This window comes from Tyto alba, unplaced genomic scaffold (assembly GCF_018691265.1).
Source record: "Tyto alba isolate M040663 unplaced genomic scaffold, T.alba_DEE_v4.0 Super-Scaffold_17, whole genome shotgun sequence".
In the NCBI taxonomy this organism is placed as follows: Eukaryota; Metazoa; Chordata; class Aves; order Strigiformes; family Tytonidae; genus Tyto; species Tyto alba.
Window position 1 is genome coordinate 19,454,927 of NW_024881279.1, and position 17,379 is coordinate 19,472,305.

General features: G+C 43.1%; 1 protein-coding gene across 6 annotated transcripts in view; it reads left to right on the forward strand.

The window, feature by feature from the left end:
* Nucleotides 1–17,379, forward strand: part of KCNIP1 (potassium voltage-gated channel interacting protein 1) — a 445,272-nt gene that overhangs the window by 301,590 nt on the left and 126,303 nt on the right. Inside the window, exon 1 of one of the 6 annotated variants that reach the window (XM_032992699.2) lies at nt 11,478–11,671. The exons of the other annotated variants lie outside the window; for them this stretch is intronic. Coding sequence (XP_032848590.1) covers nt 11,572–11,671 — 100 coding nt within the window. The 5' untranslated portion in view covers nt 11,478–11,571. Of the gene's footprint in view, nt 1–11,477; nt 11,672–17,379 lie in introns of those variants that run through there. 6 annotated transcript variants of the gene reach the window in all.

Genomic DNA, 17,379 nt, shown 5'->3' on the forward strand with positions numbered 1-17,379 from the left:
GATGCAATTATCATGACAAAACATGATTTCCTAATTCTGTATAGTTTTTCTAGATCTTCTAGATGTCTGTCTCTGTATCTGTCAGAGATGGTTGCTCCAAAGCGATTGTTTTTTGTTGTATTTGATCTGAGAAGCGTCAATGACCATCATGCATTTATCTGCATGCTTCAGGAAGGTTTATTTGTTGATATGTCTCTTAAATATAAGCACAGTGTATGGAACTACTAAACTTTGCCTTGGCAAATTCAAAAGCATATTCTTGCTCTGCGTTTACAGTCCATTAATAATTTGGTCATGATCAGGGAAAAATGGCACTTTGCCTATCAGAAAGTTATTAGCACCTGTAACAAGTTGAGGCCAACTAATGCTTTGGGAGGAGAAAGTGGAATTTTCTTTTGAATTGGTTAAGAATTAATCAATCCATGATTAACGGACTCTCCCATGGGCGAGTTTGAAGGTAAATGTATCACCAGGAAAAACTGTGTGGCATAAAAGAGAAGCTGGAGAATCTCAGTGATTCCATCTCTGTTGAGTTGATCATCGTTGGGTTACACAATGGTTGGAAGTTTGCCAGATCTTTAAAGCCCATTGAATTTGGGTTTGGATATGAGAAAAATAAATTCGGTTGGTTTTCCTTTCTTGTCATCTTTGTCCTTATAAACCTTTCTGATTCTGTTGTCTATTTTGAATCAAATAAATGCTGTTTTTTGTTTTTTAGAGTGACCATTTCTTTAAGTACAAATTCTAGGAAATTGGCTAACATTACACAGTTCCCCCTCGTGGGATGTAGTGAGCCTGAAAACTGGGTACCTCTATGGTCCTGGGGGTCAACATCCCTCTGCTTTTCTGCTGTCTTCTTGCAGGTGTCCGCCCATAATTACACTGTAAAAGATGTGTAAAATGGTTGCTGACCACATTTGCACGCTTTTTATTTGATGTTCATAGAGACCAGGCATCACTGTTCCCGGGCCTCCATGTTATCCATTAATCTGTATTGAAAAAGATCAGACAACACGTTCAGATTTCCCTCACACTGTAGGGATGTGTGTTGATACGGGTTGCATGGAACGAGGCCTTTCACTTCCCTGGGTTTCTAGCCAGGCATCTGCAGGAGAGAGAGCATCTCCGTTGCACACATCCGTATTTCAAATTACACCCAGCCCAGCCTGGGACAAGACAAGACGAGTCAGCCCTTTGGAAATGCTCTCAGAAAGCAAGTGCTCCCAGTGAAATGCACTGTTGATGCACTTTGTCAGTCAGTGCAGATTTCAGTGAATATTCCAGGAAATCTTCATTATCTCAGATACAGAGTACTCTAGCAGTGAAATTCTGTGGGTCTAAGGGGGAATCTTGCCTGTATATGAGAGGTCAGACCTGCGCTTTCTTTGACACTGCTTCATCCCATTATTTTCACTTATGCTCTGTACACCTCTTGACCAATTCCTCTCTCTCCTTGATATTTATGCTCTTTAAACAGAAATGGACAGTTAACACCTTTTCCTGAGTCCAGTTATAAATATTTATTCTTTCAATCTATCTCTGTAAGTCATCTGTAGCAGCCTTGTGGATGCAACCTTGTCTTTCCTGCTGATGTACAAGGATCAGCTGCTCCACCTGAGCCTTGCTTTGAGCAGTTGGAAGCTGCCCAGGACCATGGTGGAGCAATTACCATGTGGCATGTGCACCTGGGCCATGAATTTCTGTCACCTGATAAGCTGCAGAGGGCAATACTTTAATATCTTCTGCATAGCTCAATTTACAGCTCTAATTTATGAAAAGAGAAAGGGAGAAAGTCAAAATTCACCACTGAGTAACTTGGAAGCAGTTATCTTACTAAGCAAGTCTAATAGAAAACTCTGTAAGAGAAATGAGTGCTTCCATACATAAGACAAGCTAGGTGACTTTGTGCACAGTCTATCTGTCAAGCAGCGTGCTGCATCTTCATTTCTTAAATGTTCCTTTTGGGTCTATGATAAAAGGAACATATCTGCTAACATAACCGGCTGCCTTCAAATGTGAGATACGTCTTTCAGAATGCTGCTTCAAAACAAATACAGTGTTTTCTTCCGATAACAGATAACCTTTCCTAAGCTCTTAATATACGTTATCTGACATGGTATTGGCTAAACTTGCTATTTCAGAGAGCAGTGATTAAGTATAAGATTTGGTTCCTTCAAAAGGGAAGTGGTATTTTGGATTCTCTGATAAAATTGAATCGCCAGGGACTTGCAGTAGTTCTGGAAGCAAAACAAAGGTGGTGGTTCTCTGCATATTTTTGTAGTCCTGATTTTGGTATCAGTTTAAAATTATGCCAAGAGCAGTATATTTTGTGAGACATGCTGAACCAATGGATTCTCAGAGAGTCCGTGGTTTATCCTCTCATTATTTTCCTCAGCACCAGTATGTCCAGATTACCAGCCTCACTGGGCAGACTGGGTTTCCCAGGTCCCCTGGGCCAATGCAGGACCTCCTGTGATAACAATCCCAGTTTCCAGCAGTCTTTGTACTTCTGCCATAAATTGGACAAAGTTAATTGAATGCAGAGTGCTTTGTACAATTAGTTACCAGCTTTGAGGAATCATACATTTGGATCTATTTGGAGGCGATTTTGAATCTTCTGTGTTGATTTTTTTGCATTAAGATTCAATAGTTGTTTGAAGTGCAATCTTGTGCAATTTAAGTAACAGTATCTACCAGTCATGGGTGAAGAAGAAACTATTTCTACCTGTAAGCCTCTTCACTTTTATCCACTAGAAAGGGAGTGTTATGCCGTTATAGATTGCTGTGAAATGCTTTATTTCATGGGCTAGTTTCTTGCAGTGTTTTGTCTAATGAGAATGGTGAAGTTACATCTGTTCTCAAGCTGTGGATTGAATACTAGGATTTAATATATAGTTTCAATGTATATTTTAAATACTAAGTTAAATAGCTGGCTGGGTGATAGCAGATTGCTTTCACAGCTCATTAGTAATGTTGGTGGGTAACTCGATTCCACCCTTTGACATCAGCAACTGTAGATTCTAAATGAGTCAATAAAGTACGATGTAAAGGAGGTTTTTCAATGGGTTTCTCAAGTGCCAAAGCTTTCTAGATGATGTAAAGAGAATTATATATGAATCTAAAGGAAGCAGAGACTTCCATGCAAAACCATATTAATGTCTTTGAAAGTGTGCCTGTGCCACAGTATTGCGTTTATACTTAATTTTTAGCCCAAGAGAGAATCTTTGCTTCAGGCACTAGTTCTGTCACTCTTAATAGTGAAATTGTAGGGATGACCTTGATTCTCATCAACCCTTGGGTGGAGGTAAGTTTGAATACCAGCCTGTTCCTGGTGTAGACATCCCTCCCAGGAACGGAGGAGACCTTGGAAAGTAACGGGAGAGCCGAGTGAACGTCCTGCCCCTCCTGCCCCAGGATGTGCCCAGCAGGGATGGGGGTGGTGGGAAGGAGCTCCTTCCAGCCCCCCCCATGCCTTGCTGAGCTGTAGTTACCTCTCACTCATGGGCTGGGAGAAGCTGTCGTGCCGTGGCCCAAGCCCACAGGGTGCTGTTTGCTGCCACCACCCCAGCGCTGGGCATGGCAGTGGCAGAAGAGCCGCTTCGCTGAGCTGATACCCAGCACTGCAGCCCTGGCTGAAAAAAAATAGGTAGATAGACATGGCCGGTGAGCAGAATGAACTCATGTCTTTATTTATCTCCTTTAGATTATAGGACATTTGTTGCTGGAAATCGATCACATAGTGGGAGAGTTTGCAAGGTACTTTGTCTTTAATTGTAGTTCTCATTCCTCCTTTTGAACATGAATTTGTCTGGAGTGATTTTTTTTCTCGTTATAATCAGAATTCAGAAACTGAAGGCAAGTGGCCTACTAATGCTGCCAAGCGGTTTTAAAAATTAATGGTGAAAGCTGTAGGTCAGATGTCATGTCTGGGCTATAAATCGTGCTTGGGTTGAGAACGTGGCGATGTCCCTGCAGCTATGGGCGGGCGCACCGCTCCAGCGGTCACAGAGCTGCCGCCTACTCCAGCTGCAAGCCAGGTACAGGACTTAACTGCTGGGCTGTTCATTTTCTAAAATAAGACCAGGAAGGTGAGAGCTTCATTTAATTAAGTTAAAGATTAAACAAGTCTGTATATTGTGCTAAGATAAGGTTTTTTTTTTTTTCTTCGAGAAAGCCTCTTGAAATGGCTTCCTGTATGATAATGATAAATTGGGACTAAAATAAATAATAAAAAAAAGACAGAATGTTTTCTTTCTTGGGTGTTATACACTGCTTGTTGAGGCAGGGTTGGCTCAATCCAGCAGTCTCTCTTCATGTTTAAGTAGACTTCTGGTTCACTGACCCTCTTCCCTAGGAAATTCCTGTTGTATATTAAAGATAGTTATAGTAGCCACTTCTAGACTTTTTAAAAAGCAGAAAAAATTGGAGTATCCAAGAATACCAAAAGAGTTGCATGTTTTTGTAATCAGTTCTTTCAGTGAAGGGAATCCTTCTCACAGGTTTTTGTACGCATTTACATAACAACAGTAGCACGTTTGAGCCTTGTCTGTGGTCAAGACAGACTTTTGTGCACTGAATACTTGACACGGTTTTGCTTGTCACAAACAGGTGACCGCCTGCTCAGATGCTGGATGTTCCAAGTTTTTCCTGATGGTAGATCCTGTCATTAAGTCATGCTCTCTGCTGTGATGATTGCCTAGAAGAAAATTCTTCACACTACAGTTTCACCAAAATTCTGAAAACTTGCTTTATTTTGACCCCTGCTCTGCTCTGCACCGTGTGGGTATTTTTCTCATACCATTATCACCGTCTGTCTCCTTGTTATAGCAGAGAAAAGACAGTCGTGGCATTCACTGTGTTGGCGATCTGGAACACTTCTGTGGCCATTCAGCCGAGGGAGCTGGGGCTTCTCTAGAGCCCTGTCAGTATGATGTAGCCAGTTTGACTAAAGCCTGAGGAGGGAAACGAGAACCCATAAGCAGTGCTTTTGCAAACAGCACGTATCCCTGACAGCTATGCAAGCCTGTGGTGGCTGTCGGTTTTAACCCCAAGTTCACACTTCATCTGAAATGACAGACTTCTTACACAAGGAGGCATTCATGTCACCTTTATACATGAATTTGTTTTAATGTGAGAGGTTCAGCTGCTTTCCATGCCTGGTGCGATCTGTTGTCCTCCTCGCTAAATCCAGGAGAGCAGAGTGGCTTCCTATGAATGGGAGAATACTGAAGAAAGATTTGGGAGCCTCATGTTCTGGTGCTGGCTCAGTGACCTTAGTCAAGTCACTTACTTAGACCCTGCACCCCATTCTCTACCTCTAACCTGGGTCCATGATACACCTGCACCCCTGAGAGTGGTTCATGAAGTGCATCACCAGGCATTATGTGATGTTGCCTCTCAGCTTTTTCTTCCACAGCAGCTCTTGGTGCTGTTTGCTGCTGTTCTCCTCACCGTTGATTTTGCACTCTCTTGCTACAGTGCAGGCATCCAGCAAGCCTCTGTACAGAGCCAGGGGCTTACGTTCCTTAGCCAGCTTTAAATACCCTCTTTAAAAACTGGGCCATGCTGTAATTAGAAGTTTAGTACAGTTGTTAGCTGTTACTTTGGAATTAAATGTGTGTCTCATCACTTCGGGGGTCACTGAACAATAATCAAAGCATCATTTTTTCAGTGATGCAGGCTGGAATTTTTCCTCAGCATTCGCCTGAAAATTTAATATTTTATCATTCATTTAAACAGAGAAAGTCCCACATCACTTCTGAAATCAGAACTGTAAAAAAAAAAAAAAAAAAACAAAAAAACTTCAACAAAAAACTGCCATGTGAGCTGCTAGCAGACCCTGCGTGCTGGGAAAACTGAAACACACTTTGCAAGTGTTTTGCACTGCCTTTTTTGGGATGGAGTAGAAACAGAAATGTGGCCTTTGCTTGTATTAAAACTGTAATTTGGCATTCGTACTGCTGATTGTTCCTAGGTTAAATCACAGAACACTGTTGATAGTGTCTATATTAACAACATGGTTAGTAGTCTGCAAAAAATAAGATGACACTATATTAAGGATAGGACTAGGACGCTTTAAAAAAAAAAAAGTGTGGTAAAGCTTATCTGTGAAACACTGAAATGTCAAAATACTGCCAAGGACACCTAACCAATACTTACTGTACTGTTTCATTATACAGTGCATAAAATAGGAAAATGACAGCTCTCTTTTAAAGACTTAATTCCCATTTGCATTAAATTCTCACTGCATCTTTTTGTATGACCGTATTAGAAAATAAATTATATTATTGGATGTGAATTTTATTCACTGAATAAATTGGCCTGGAATTTAACATTATTAGCATTTGAGAAAATAGAAAGCATTAAAGGAAATATTGAAAGAGCTCGAACTGACACATCTGCCATAAGTTTAAAAGAGCTTTATTTAAAAAAGATGTGCATGAAGAGATACCAAGGCATAATGAAGCCTCCTACACACACCACAGAATGAAATATTTATACCATAATCATACTATTAATAAAATGATGGATCAGCCAGCGTCTGCCGCAGCAAAACTCAGCTGAGAGACTGGCAACTGTCTAGAGGAGCGAAGCAGTGTAGGAGCTGAGGAGCAGAAGCATACGGACTGGCTTGGGAATCGCTGTCCTGGATTAGCCCTGTAACTGTGTGAGACGCTGACTCGGCAAACCAGTTTCACATTGCAGCTGGCACTGTCCCCTTCTTCATTTCTTGTGTGGCGTGAAGGGCTGGGGAGCAGAGGCCAGGGAGGTCTGCAGCTCTGCTTGTGCTGCTGCCGTCCCCGGGTGGATCCGGGGGTGCCGGGGGGTTCTGCAGCGGGCTGCCGCCTTCAGCTGTTGGTGGGGGCACTGCCCAGGCCATCGGGAACGCTCGGGCTGGGGCAGGGCAGGGCAGTCTCCGGGGCTTTGCTGCCAGTTGCTGCCCTAATCAGAGTGCTGCTGTGATGCTGAATGGGTCATCTCCTCCTCTTTGGACTTGGCCCAGTTTCCAAGGTTTAAAGAAAAACGTAAGAAAGAAGGAGGTTTGCGTAGGGGAGGAATGGCGGATGGAAATGAGAGGAGCAGTGTATGGGGACTGTGAACTGACACAGTGAGGTCAAACCTTAGATGCGCCCTTGAGGGTAACCACAAAGGAAAATTTAACTAACAAATAGATACTGTCTCGGTGCTCTCCTGATTGCATTCCCAATTCCTGCTGTTTGATGCACGTGTGAGTTAACTTAGAGATCTCTCCTCATTTGCTGGGAATGAGAGTGATGTTTCTCACAAGCGTGGTGAGGGCACTGGCACGAGCCATTTATCCGTGTGGTCCGCAGCCTCGCACCCAACACGTTACCTGCCAGACCCGTCTGGATGCCCAGGTCTGCACCAGTTCAAACTTCATCCAACATCAGAGCACTGTATGTGAGCATCTCCCAGAGAGTCTGCCTAAAGAAAAGCCATCTCTAGTTTTGCTTCTTTTTTCACCCATGTCTTTATCCTGTTTCTCTCTCTTTTTTGTTCTATTCTTCCTGCACCTTAGTTTTTATCTCATGCTGTGAAAAGTACCTGCAAAGCAAATGCTAATTAAGCAGTTACCTAGGGCTAGTGTCCTTACAGCATGGACTCTCAGGAATGCTGGATTCTGCCTGTGTCCCATGGTGATGAGCAGAGTTTGATTTCCTGTAGCTCTGGGTCCCTCCTATGTGCTCTGATGGGCTGGGAGCTGGCTGGGGACTTGCCCCTGGCAATGTAGACACTGCTGCCAGGCACCCAGCCTTCCTCCTTGGACAGAGAGGAGGAATTAAGGTGGAGGTGACCACCGCTTCACTGCAGGTAGGTAGGTGAATGGATAATCAGGTATTGCAATCAGCAGTAGCTGGCTATTTTCCTCCCAGAACGCTCCTGTGTTTCTCTGTTGACAGGAGTATTTTCCTTCACAGTGAATTGCTGAGGCTCAAAAAAGAACAATTGAAAATTATATTGAGAGTTTGTTACAAATATGTTATATTGCTATGAGCAAGTAACTAGTAGGAAATGCACAGCCTGCAGCTTTGTTCTGTCGGCTCACCCAAGCTAAATAAGTTTTGACTGGGGTTTGTTTGAGTAGTTTCCTCTTCTCTCTCTCTCTTTCTGTCTCCCCAGAGACACTATTACTAGTGTCTTGGGCTGGCCAGAAAACAGCTGGGAAGTACTCTGAGGTTTAAAAATGGCTCTTCTGTCTGAAAAAAGAGAAAACTTCAAATAGCTTCCATGAAGTAGGGTGCAGAGCAACCAATAATTCAGTAACAGAGGGTCATAAGAAGGAGGCAGGGGCTGTGGTAGTCCCTTCTCTGCTCTTTGGGGGTGGGGGGGCCCCTCCCCGGCTGGAGTGCTGGCACTGAGCAGTGGCAGCTCTCTGCTCTGCTTGGCCTAAAGCAGAACTTGGGCTTTGCCTCTTGAAGCCAAGCAGGGAGGGAGGATGCCTCTGCATGTCAAAGAGCTGGGCTGCTCTGGAAATGCAGATTTTGTAAAAAAGATCGATTTCTGTGGAACATTTTTATTTTCTGCAAAATAGATTTGACAAGAGAAAGAAATTATATAGTTGTTAATTGGTTATGTTGGTGGCTCAGCTGAGAGCAGCAGTAAACCAGAACAGTGGTACAAGTGCACTGGTGTCCTGGTTCGGGCTGGAATAGAGTTCCTGTTCATTTTAGTAGCTGGAGGAGTGCTGCAGCACTGTGAGAAATCCCCTTTCCAAACACAAATAAAATTAATTTTGAATGTTTATTGGCATCACCCAACTCATGTCCCTTTTAGTAGGAGCAGAGGTTTTAAACTTGACCAAAATTAAGCTTAAGTTACTTTTTTTCCTTTTATTCCTGTTCCAGTCCATTTCTACCAGCTAGTGTTTGTTTCTTTTTTGTTACCTGTCCCAAAGGTGGTTTCATTTCAGTGGTAATTGGATTTGATACTTCAGTAAATTCTTCACCTTCTCTCAGGAGCATTCAGGCTCAATGAGAAATTTGGTAAGGAGCTGTGAGATCCTCAAATGCAGTTCAGTAATGAAGTGTAAGATTTATTTTTGAATGGGGATACCTGAGAAAAGCTGTAGATGTTGATGATGTTAATCATATTGATAATGAATGCCTCCAAAATATTAATACATTGGAAGAATCATATGGGAAACAGCATCATTCAGGCCTTTAGCAACACCCTGAAACACAGCAAAGCATTGTTGAAGTCAGTAAGAAAACCATTTACCAGCTTTCAAAAGAGCCTGTGGGACACAGTGTGCAGTCGATACACTGGAGGGCAGGGATGGCATCCCGAGGGACCTGGGCAGGCTGGAGAGGGGGGCCCGGGCAAACCTCATGGGGTTCAACAAAGCCAAGGGCAAGGTCCTGCCCAGTGGTCGGGGCAATCCCCAGCACAAACCCCGGCTGGGCGAGGAGTGGCTGGAGAGCAGCCCCGAGGAGAGGGACTGGGGGGGTTGGTGGGGGGAAAACTGCCCGTGAGGCAGCCCCGTGCGCTCACAGCCCAGAACCCACCCGTGCCCTGGGCTGCAGCCAGAGCAGGGGGGGCAGCAGGGCCAGGGAGGGGATTCTCCCCCTCTGCTCCGCTCTGGGGAGACCCCCCTGCAGTGCCGGGGCCAGCTCGGGGGCCCCCAACAGCAGAAGGACCCGGAGCTGCTCGAGCGGGGCCAGAGGAGGCCACGGAGATGCTGGGGGGGCTGGAGCAGCTCCCCTGGGGGGCCGGGCTGAGAGAGTTGGGGGGGTTCAGCCTGGAGAAGGCTCCGGGGAGCCCTTCGAGCGGCCTCCCAGGGCTTAAAGGGGGGACAGGGAAGGTGGGGAGGGACTCTGGGTCAGGGGGTGTGGGGGTAGGATGAGGGGTAATAGTGTTAAACTGATAGAGGGTATATTTAGATTATGTGTAAGGAAGGAATTCTTCCTGTGCGGGGGGTGAGGCGCTGGCCCAGGGTGCCCAGAGCAGCTGTGGCTGCCCCCTCCCTGGAAGGGTTCAAGGCCAGGTTGGAGGGGGCTGGGAGCCCCCTGGGCTGGGGGAAGGGGCCCCTGCCCGGGGCAGGGGGGTGGGACTGGGTGATCTTTAAGGTCCCTTCCAACCCAAACCAGTCTGTGGTATGACTGAGTCTGCTCTATACAGCAATATGGGGTTCATTTTGGAGTTCCAGGAGGATAAGCTAGCATGCGTACAGAAGGCCTTGGTGCTCAACTCATAACATCATTTAAGTACTTAATGCAACTGGACAAGAATATTCTGGGAGACATTAACATAAAACATCAGCTAAAGATAGAAGTACACAAATGGTTAAAAAACAGTAACTGAAAACAGTGAGTCAGATTTCAGGCTTTCATATTATTATTATTTATTAATTAATAGTTAAAAGAATGATGAGTGCGGGAGGTGAGATGCACAGAAGTGGCAGCCATTGCAGGCCTAATTAAAAGTTACCAAAACAAGTAGCCTGATTTTTGAAAGGGTGGTTGGTTTGTTGTTTTTTTTTTTTTTTTTTTAATTCTGTGCATGTCTCAAACTGGCTGCACATAGCGAGAGCTGAGTGAAGGTAAGTAGGAAGAACAGACAAGTGCTTGCTAATGTCTGCTATTCAGGTGCTCAGGTGAGAATAAGGTCCTTCAGAGAACCTGTTCCTAACTGTCAGGTCCAAGGACTCGGAAACAATTTCAGGTTTTCTGATCACTTGGAAAGTGCTTCCTGAGGCAGAGCAGTAAGTTACACATAATTCTGGCCGTGGGCATACTGTGTCCTTGATGCCATTTTTTGCCTTTCCTCGTCTGGGAAGAGCCATGGGAACAGCAGCTGACCTACACCAAGGGCGATTGTTCCACCATCTGCACAGAGCCCCCCGGGCTCTGCAGCAGCAGGGAAAGGCTTTTGTTTCTCATGTATCCCTCAAACTTTAAAACTGATTTCCTGCTAACAAGTCTTTTCTTACCATATTTAATATTTTACCAGATTCCTGTATTTGATGTAAAATGTGTGTGTCGTGTGGGAAAACAAGATACTCGAACACGTAGCTAACCTTTTGTAATTGCATTTCACTCAATAGGAAAATACCGCAATAGATCATTTTCTAAATGAAAAGATTTTGCTTTGAGTTTTCTGAAGTTCACTTTAGTATCAAGCAAAGAATGTGTTTGGACTTTTTCCTCTGTATTGTTGAACTGTGGGATCTCTCTAAAACAGTAATTCAGTGTGAAAAAGAAGCCCCAGATTTTACTAGATATCAGACAGATTTGGTGAATTTTGGCTGTGACAGAGAGGAAATGCTAAACAAAGTGGTTACTGTATATTCTGTTGCCTTAGAGACTGAAACATCTGTATCCATGCAGGCAAGTGATGCAGACATGGTAAGATTTGACTTCCTTACATTCCTGTGTTCATCTTGCTGTCAATGGAAATGTTTTATGGTGGGAATATGCTGGGCTTCTTTAGCATTGTATTTATCTGGTTGTGTGGCATGTCTTGGACTAGGAGGGCTTTTTAATTAAAGTCAAACTCTGAAGTCAGGACGCTCCTTAAGAAAAGATGCTTTTGCATGAATAATTTTTCAAGATGAACTTGGAGGGACTTGAAATGATTGTTGTACTGGTGATAATTGTTGGATTTGTGAAGGCACTTGAGCATCTGGGTCTCCTAGAAGGCAATTATGAAGGTAGGATGTTAAGAAATAGAAAATATTTTATTCTGAAAGGCATTTGCTGCAGAGCATTATACTTTAATCTGTACGTGTGTGTGCAGTGTTTGAGTATCAGAGGAGCTGAACAGTAGCTGAAATAACTTTAAATGCTTTCTTTAGACAAATGAAATGTATTTAAATATCACTGTAGTATTGTAGCTCTCATTGCAGCTCTGAAAATAAATGTGGCATAATCTTAAACCATTCTTTGTCTATGTTTAAAATTGTTTCAAGAACTTCAGTACAGATTTTTATGCTTTAGTAAACTGCAGCTTGCATCCTGAAGCTGCGAATGAAAGAAGGGCTTACATTTTATTAAGTTTATCATTGTAACTTCTCAATTTATTCTAATTGCTGGAAACGTCATGGCTTATTTTTAGCTATTGGCTATTATTAACAGAAAATCCAAAAACCTTACTGAGCTTATTTGGATGAATGTTTCTGTCGTAATCAGTTTAGCCCTCTTTCAGAATATTTATCTTTAACAAATCTGCCTGGTCTTGCTCTCCAGTCTCATGTATGTTTTCGGAAAACACTACCAATTGAAATGTAAATATGCTCTGTAGAAGATATTTTGATGGAGCTGACTGCTAAGATACTTTAGTTCTTGTTACCTCTCTGTTTTTTAAACAATGTAATTCATGTAGAAACGCGGAAATATTAAATAGAGGCAGAAGGGATTAGACAGTGAGCTCTATAAATCAAAAATTGTCTGTGCAGATAGCTTCACTGTTTAATAGGAAGAGTAGATTTACAGTGTTCCTAAAGGTTCCTGAATATCATATATATTGAACAGCTGCTTTTTATAGAAACTTGAGGGTCGTTTTTCATGGTAAGCTGGAATTACGCAGGTATTAAAATAACCTTCAGCTACGCACAGATACCAAACAATTACTTGTTTCTGCTTCAGAGTCATGACAACCTGGAAAAGGTGAGGTTGCTGGCTTCCTATTAATTACATGGCAACATTTAGTACAAGGTTCAAAGAACCTTGGAAACTAGCAGCAAGCACTCTACTGGAGGAAAAAAGTTATAAAACTTTTGGTTCATTGATTGTTTGCTTTATTTTAGTTCTCGTGCAGGTATCTGTTTCTCCTACTTCCTGCTGCTTTGATTACTTTTCTGAACCTCTTCTGTGTTTGGATTAATTAAGAGGTGCCGGGTGATAATTGTTACACAGCATTTTGAAACTAGGGCAGTAATACAGACTGTTTAGCTATTGCTTTACATAGCAGCTCTAGCTTTGCAAGGTCTACTGATATGATCAAATAGTGTAAGCAAGACGGAGTGCTGACAGAAAAATGCATTTATTCTGGCTTTTGTGAGCCTTCAGAAGTTTGTATGCTTCTATCATAGAGAAGTGTTATATGGTACCCAATGTACAGTTAATTTCCTGTCTCCAGCTCTAGCAAAGTCTGTTATGAATTGGTCTGTCTGAGCACCTGTTTTTTTGGAATCCTTTTGTTGTCTGCCTGAATGCATTCAAAGGGCAGATGCTATTTAGCAACATGGTTAAAGAAAAAAAAAAAAAAGAAAAAAAAAGCATTGAAGAAGGAAGCTTTAGGAGAGAGCGCTTCTTGGGTTTGTGTAGCTGCATCTTCCCAGCGCCCAGACTCCTCACATGCCTGAGAGCTGTACTCATGTCCTGAGGGGGGAACTGCACATTTGGTAACCCTAACTCCTAAGGAGAGGGAAGGTTTGGAATATTTTAATAATTCAGAGAGAATTACAATGATGTGTAGTTGTTTTCTGATTAAGTTTAAATTAAAATACGGAGTAGGAGCTTTGGGTTACTTTGTGAATCATACTGAAGAAGAGATAAGGTAGACTTCATATTAAGATGTCAGAACTTCAGGTGAAGTTGACATATTCAGACTCTATAGTTTGAACACGTACACCATTATGGCTTCATTGCAGTTGCTTCTACAATGTCCACCGTTGCGTAAGAACATACAGCATGCATATACTTTAATGTAGCTCTTGTCCTTGGGAAATCTGCTGCTTGCTTTGCTCTAATGGTAAGATGGCTTGAACGTGGTTATCACTGATTATTTTCCAGCAGAGAATATTGACTATTTGTTACAATAGGTTAGTTCTTAATGCTTGCGCATTGGTTGTTATACAAAGAAATTATACTTCATATTCTAGTGAGAAAAAGTTTTAACTGCTGTTAACTTCTATTAATTTTAATAGCCCTGCTTGACCCTTTAGGATTTACAGAGTATGATGCTACACAGGAATCTACAGTGCCAATATAGTATAAATTCCTCAAGTGTGGGTTATCCTAGCAAAAAAGTGAATTTCTGTGACCAGACTTCATTATGCAGAGAAAAAAGGTATTGGATACATACAGCAGTAGAAAGGTGTATGCTAAATATCAAGCAGAGTATATGGAGCATTTGCAAACAATGGCTGAAATAGCTGGAAGGTGCCTTTGGCCTAGATAACTCGTAGCTGCAGTTCCAGCTTCCCGAAACAGTTGTGGACCTTGTTTATACTCATCAGTACTATCTATATAGAGACTTTCCAAGTTGCTTTTACAAATATGAAATCTAAAATCTATACATTTTTAAATGGAGGAAGAGGGCCAGAATTACCATGGGCAGAAACAGGCTAAACTTCCTGAAACTCTGCACCCTTCCAGCCAGTAATGAATATGCTCTTCTGAAGGTTACTGTCACTAAAAGGAGAAGCTAGGGCTGGAGTTTGAGTTCTCAGCTCAGGCTGGCCTTTTGCTCTTACTCTAACACTTGTGGGCATCTGGACAGGCGAGCCAGTTGAGAAGACTTTGTGCTATGGAGAAAGCATCTCTGTCTAAACATCGTGTAGAACACTCAAACATATAAAGTGTTTTGCAAAAGCATTAGCCCAAACCACCTGGCATTAACTGAGTGAAGGGGATGTTTTTCCTAACTGAGCTTTTGTTTATATCCAAAACTGGTCTTGAAACAATATACAAAATTTCACAAAAAACAAATACTCCCATGCCATTTCCCATCTGCTCCATTTGTATTAAAATACAGCGGAGAAGAGTTTTTGTAGCAGCTGCTCAACACTAGATGTTCCTAGGGAAAACTATTGTTTTTCAGCTTCAGCCTGTGGTTTATGAGGTGCTGGAATTTGCTATGGGGTAAAGGGAAGGAGTGAAGTTTCCCCTGACAGACCAGGAGGCAGCTTCCAGCTTCCATGAGAGATCAGATTTACTGTCTTAGCGGTGAGGAACCACATTTTCTGTTCAAAGACTCCTGTAGTCTGGCCATATCTTAGCAGGGAGTATCAAACTAAAATTTTTTTCTGGACTGTTAAAAGCCAGGCTTGCACTTGCTTTTTGATTTAGCATAATACCCATCTTTTCTGCTACTGGAAAGTACAGTGATCTGATGGTGTGGCTGGTTTATATTATCTCTCAGCTACTGAATAAGTGATCAGGCTGATAAACCACTTTTGTTAAAGACCAAAGAAACTCATTGTGGGCCAGTCTGGACCAAATGTGAGTAATATGCACCAAGAATCAGCACGGTGCATGAATTGACAGGTGTAAAATATCACCCAGCACTCTCTCAGAATTTGTCTTGTGCCTTACTCTGTCAGCCCTACCACCACTGCAGTAGTTATTAGTAATATTATTTAACAGATAAAGCCTCAGGCCTTTGCAGGGTGGTGTCTTTGCTGACGGCCATCCCTGCAAGCTGATTTCTCCTGCTCAGCCCCGGGAGCGTGGGGGCCTCAAACCTCCGGGTCCTGGTTCCCCGAAGGCCGCAATACTGTGCTGAGTGTACACAGCGACCCCGTGAATGGCAGCGGGTCTGGCTGTTCCCTGTGCAGTGACAACTCGTGTTATGGAAACAGTATTCTTGTGAACGCTGCATCGGAGCGACTGGACACTGGCTGCCAGTGCACGGTGTACAGCTGCCGTGTGCTGGGAAAGGGGAGGGGTGCTAAGGGTCTCCAGAGAAGGGCTGTCCGATGAGGTGATTCTCTTGACAGCTAAAGTTCAAATCTCCACGTGGGCCTTGTAATCTTAGTTTGGTTTGAACGCCTGTATATTAATTCCCATCTTTTTGGGAACTGGTATCATGTAATCTTAAACTTTTAACTGTCTGTTCCTCAATTCTCTTAGTTCCTTTTCACTTTCCTCCTTTATTTTCCTTGAGAAGATGCCTTTTTAAATCTAGGCCCTGGCTCACTTCCCATACATTGCTTTGCTCTGGCCTGGCTGTTTGGCAGCTCTTGGGTGTTGGACAAGGGTTTTTCAGAAAAGCCAGCTGCAGTGCTCTTGAGGCAGTGGTACTGACTGGATGGAGTGTGTGAACATGAGTAGGGACATCTCAGACTGCACTAGCACTTTTACACGACAAAAGGCAAGTGCACTGCTAGAAATATATGGTTACAGAATAGATTAAAAGGCCTGATTTTGTATGTTCTGGTGCCTGTGCTCAGGTTTCTCCCTTTGCTAATCCCCTTTCTGGCCCATCTGTGGCTGCTCTTTCTCTTTAAAAAAAAATTCATCATGCCAATGCCCCTGAATGAGCTCAGCGAGCTGTCCTTGAGTGTACAGGACTTGGCTGTGGGTAGACTGAGCCAAAACAGCATCTTCCAGAATAACAAACAAGACAACTCGGCGTACATATTTGCTTTTGTGAACTGAGATACATACTGTACTCTCAAAAAGTGACAGAGCTGGCCAGCTGTCACACACTCTCTGGCTGAAAGGAAATCGTTATCAGAGCTGTAATATTTTCTTTGTGTTACCCTAGCAGTTACAGCCTGGTTGTTTGCTGTCTCTCTCCTCATACGTGTTGGTGCTTGGTACACACTTGGTGCACGCTGACCCCTTTGCCCACAGCACGGCACACAACGTGCCTTCAAGAGAGCCTCCAGCTCACGGTCAGCACCGCTGGTCGGGCCGCGCCGAGTGACTGCAGTGAATCGAAAAACGGGCAGTCTCAGCGGTGTTACTTGGTGTCATTAATGAACGCATTTTAGGGGTGTATGCTTTAGCTGTGGATTCAGCATGAGCCGTTTGTAGAAAGTACTCTGTCCCAGCTTTGGGATTTTCACCCGTTGCATGTTCTTGGCTTTCTGGGTGGCTGATGAAATCTTCAAAAAGCATTATACCTACAGAGGAGCTAAGTTCTGCAAATCAGTTTTGTGCACTCTTGTAAGCTAACAGGGCTGCACCACTGTTTGTGAGCACAGAATAACCAAAGGACAGGGACCCCCTGAACAGAAATATGCTTGTTTGCTACCATCTGCCATGGTTTTCTACGTCCTGACCATGTCAGGGGTGTGTCAGAGGTTTTCCTCTCACTTCTCCAAGATGACAGACGGAATGTCCTTTTCTCTCCATACTCAATTTATTCATATGTAAAATGGAGTTAGAAATAATGACCAGATTCATTTTCCTCCAAGCTTAACCTTAGCCATAAAATACTTGGAACATTTAAATGGAAAGGTGCTAAATCAGTAACTTTAAACCCTAAGAATCTGCTTACAGTGTGTGCTATTATGTACTGCTGTGCACATAACAAACTTCTCTCTTCACTCTGCCACCACTGACAGGCTCATCATAGTGATCATCTAATTCACGCCTTAGAAGCTGGGTGAGAGATCGTCACAGGAGTCTTGGTGGGTGTGATGCAGAATCAGGATCCTAAATTTTTTCCACTGATCTTACACTGCTC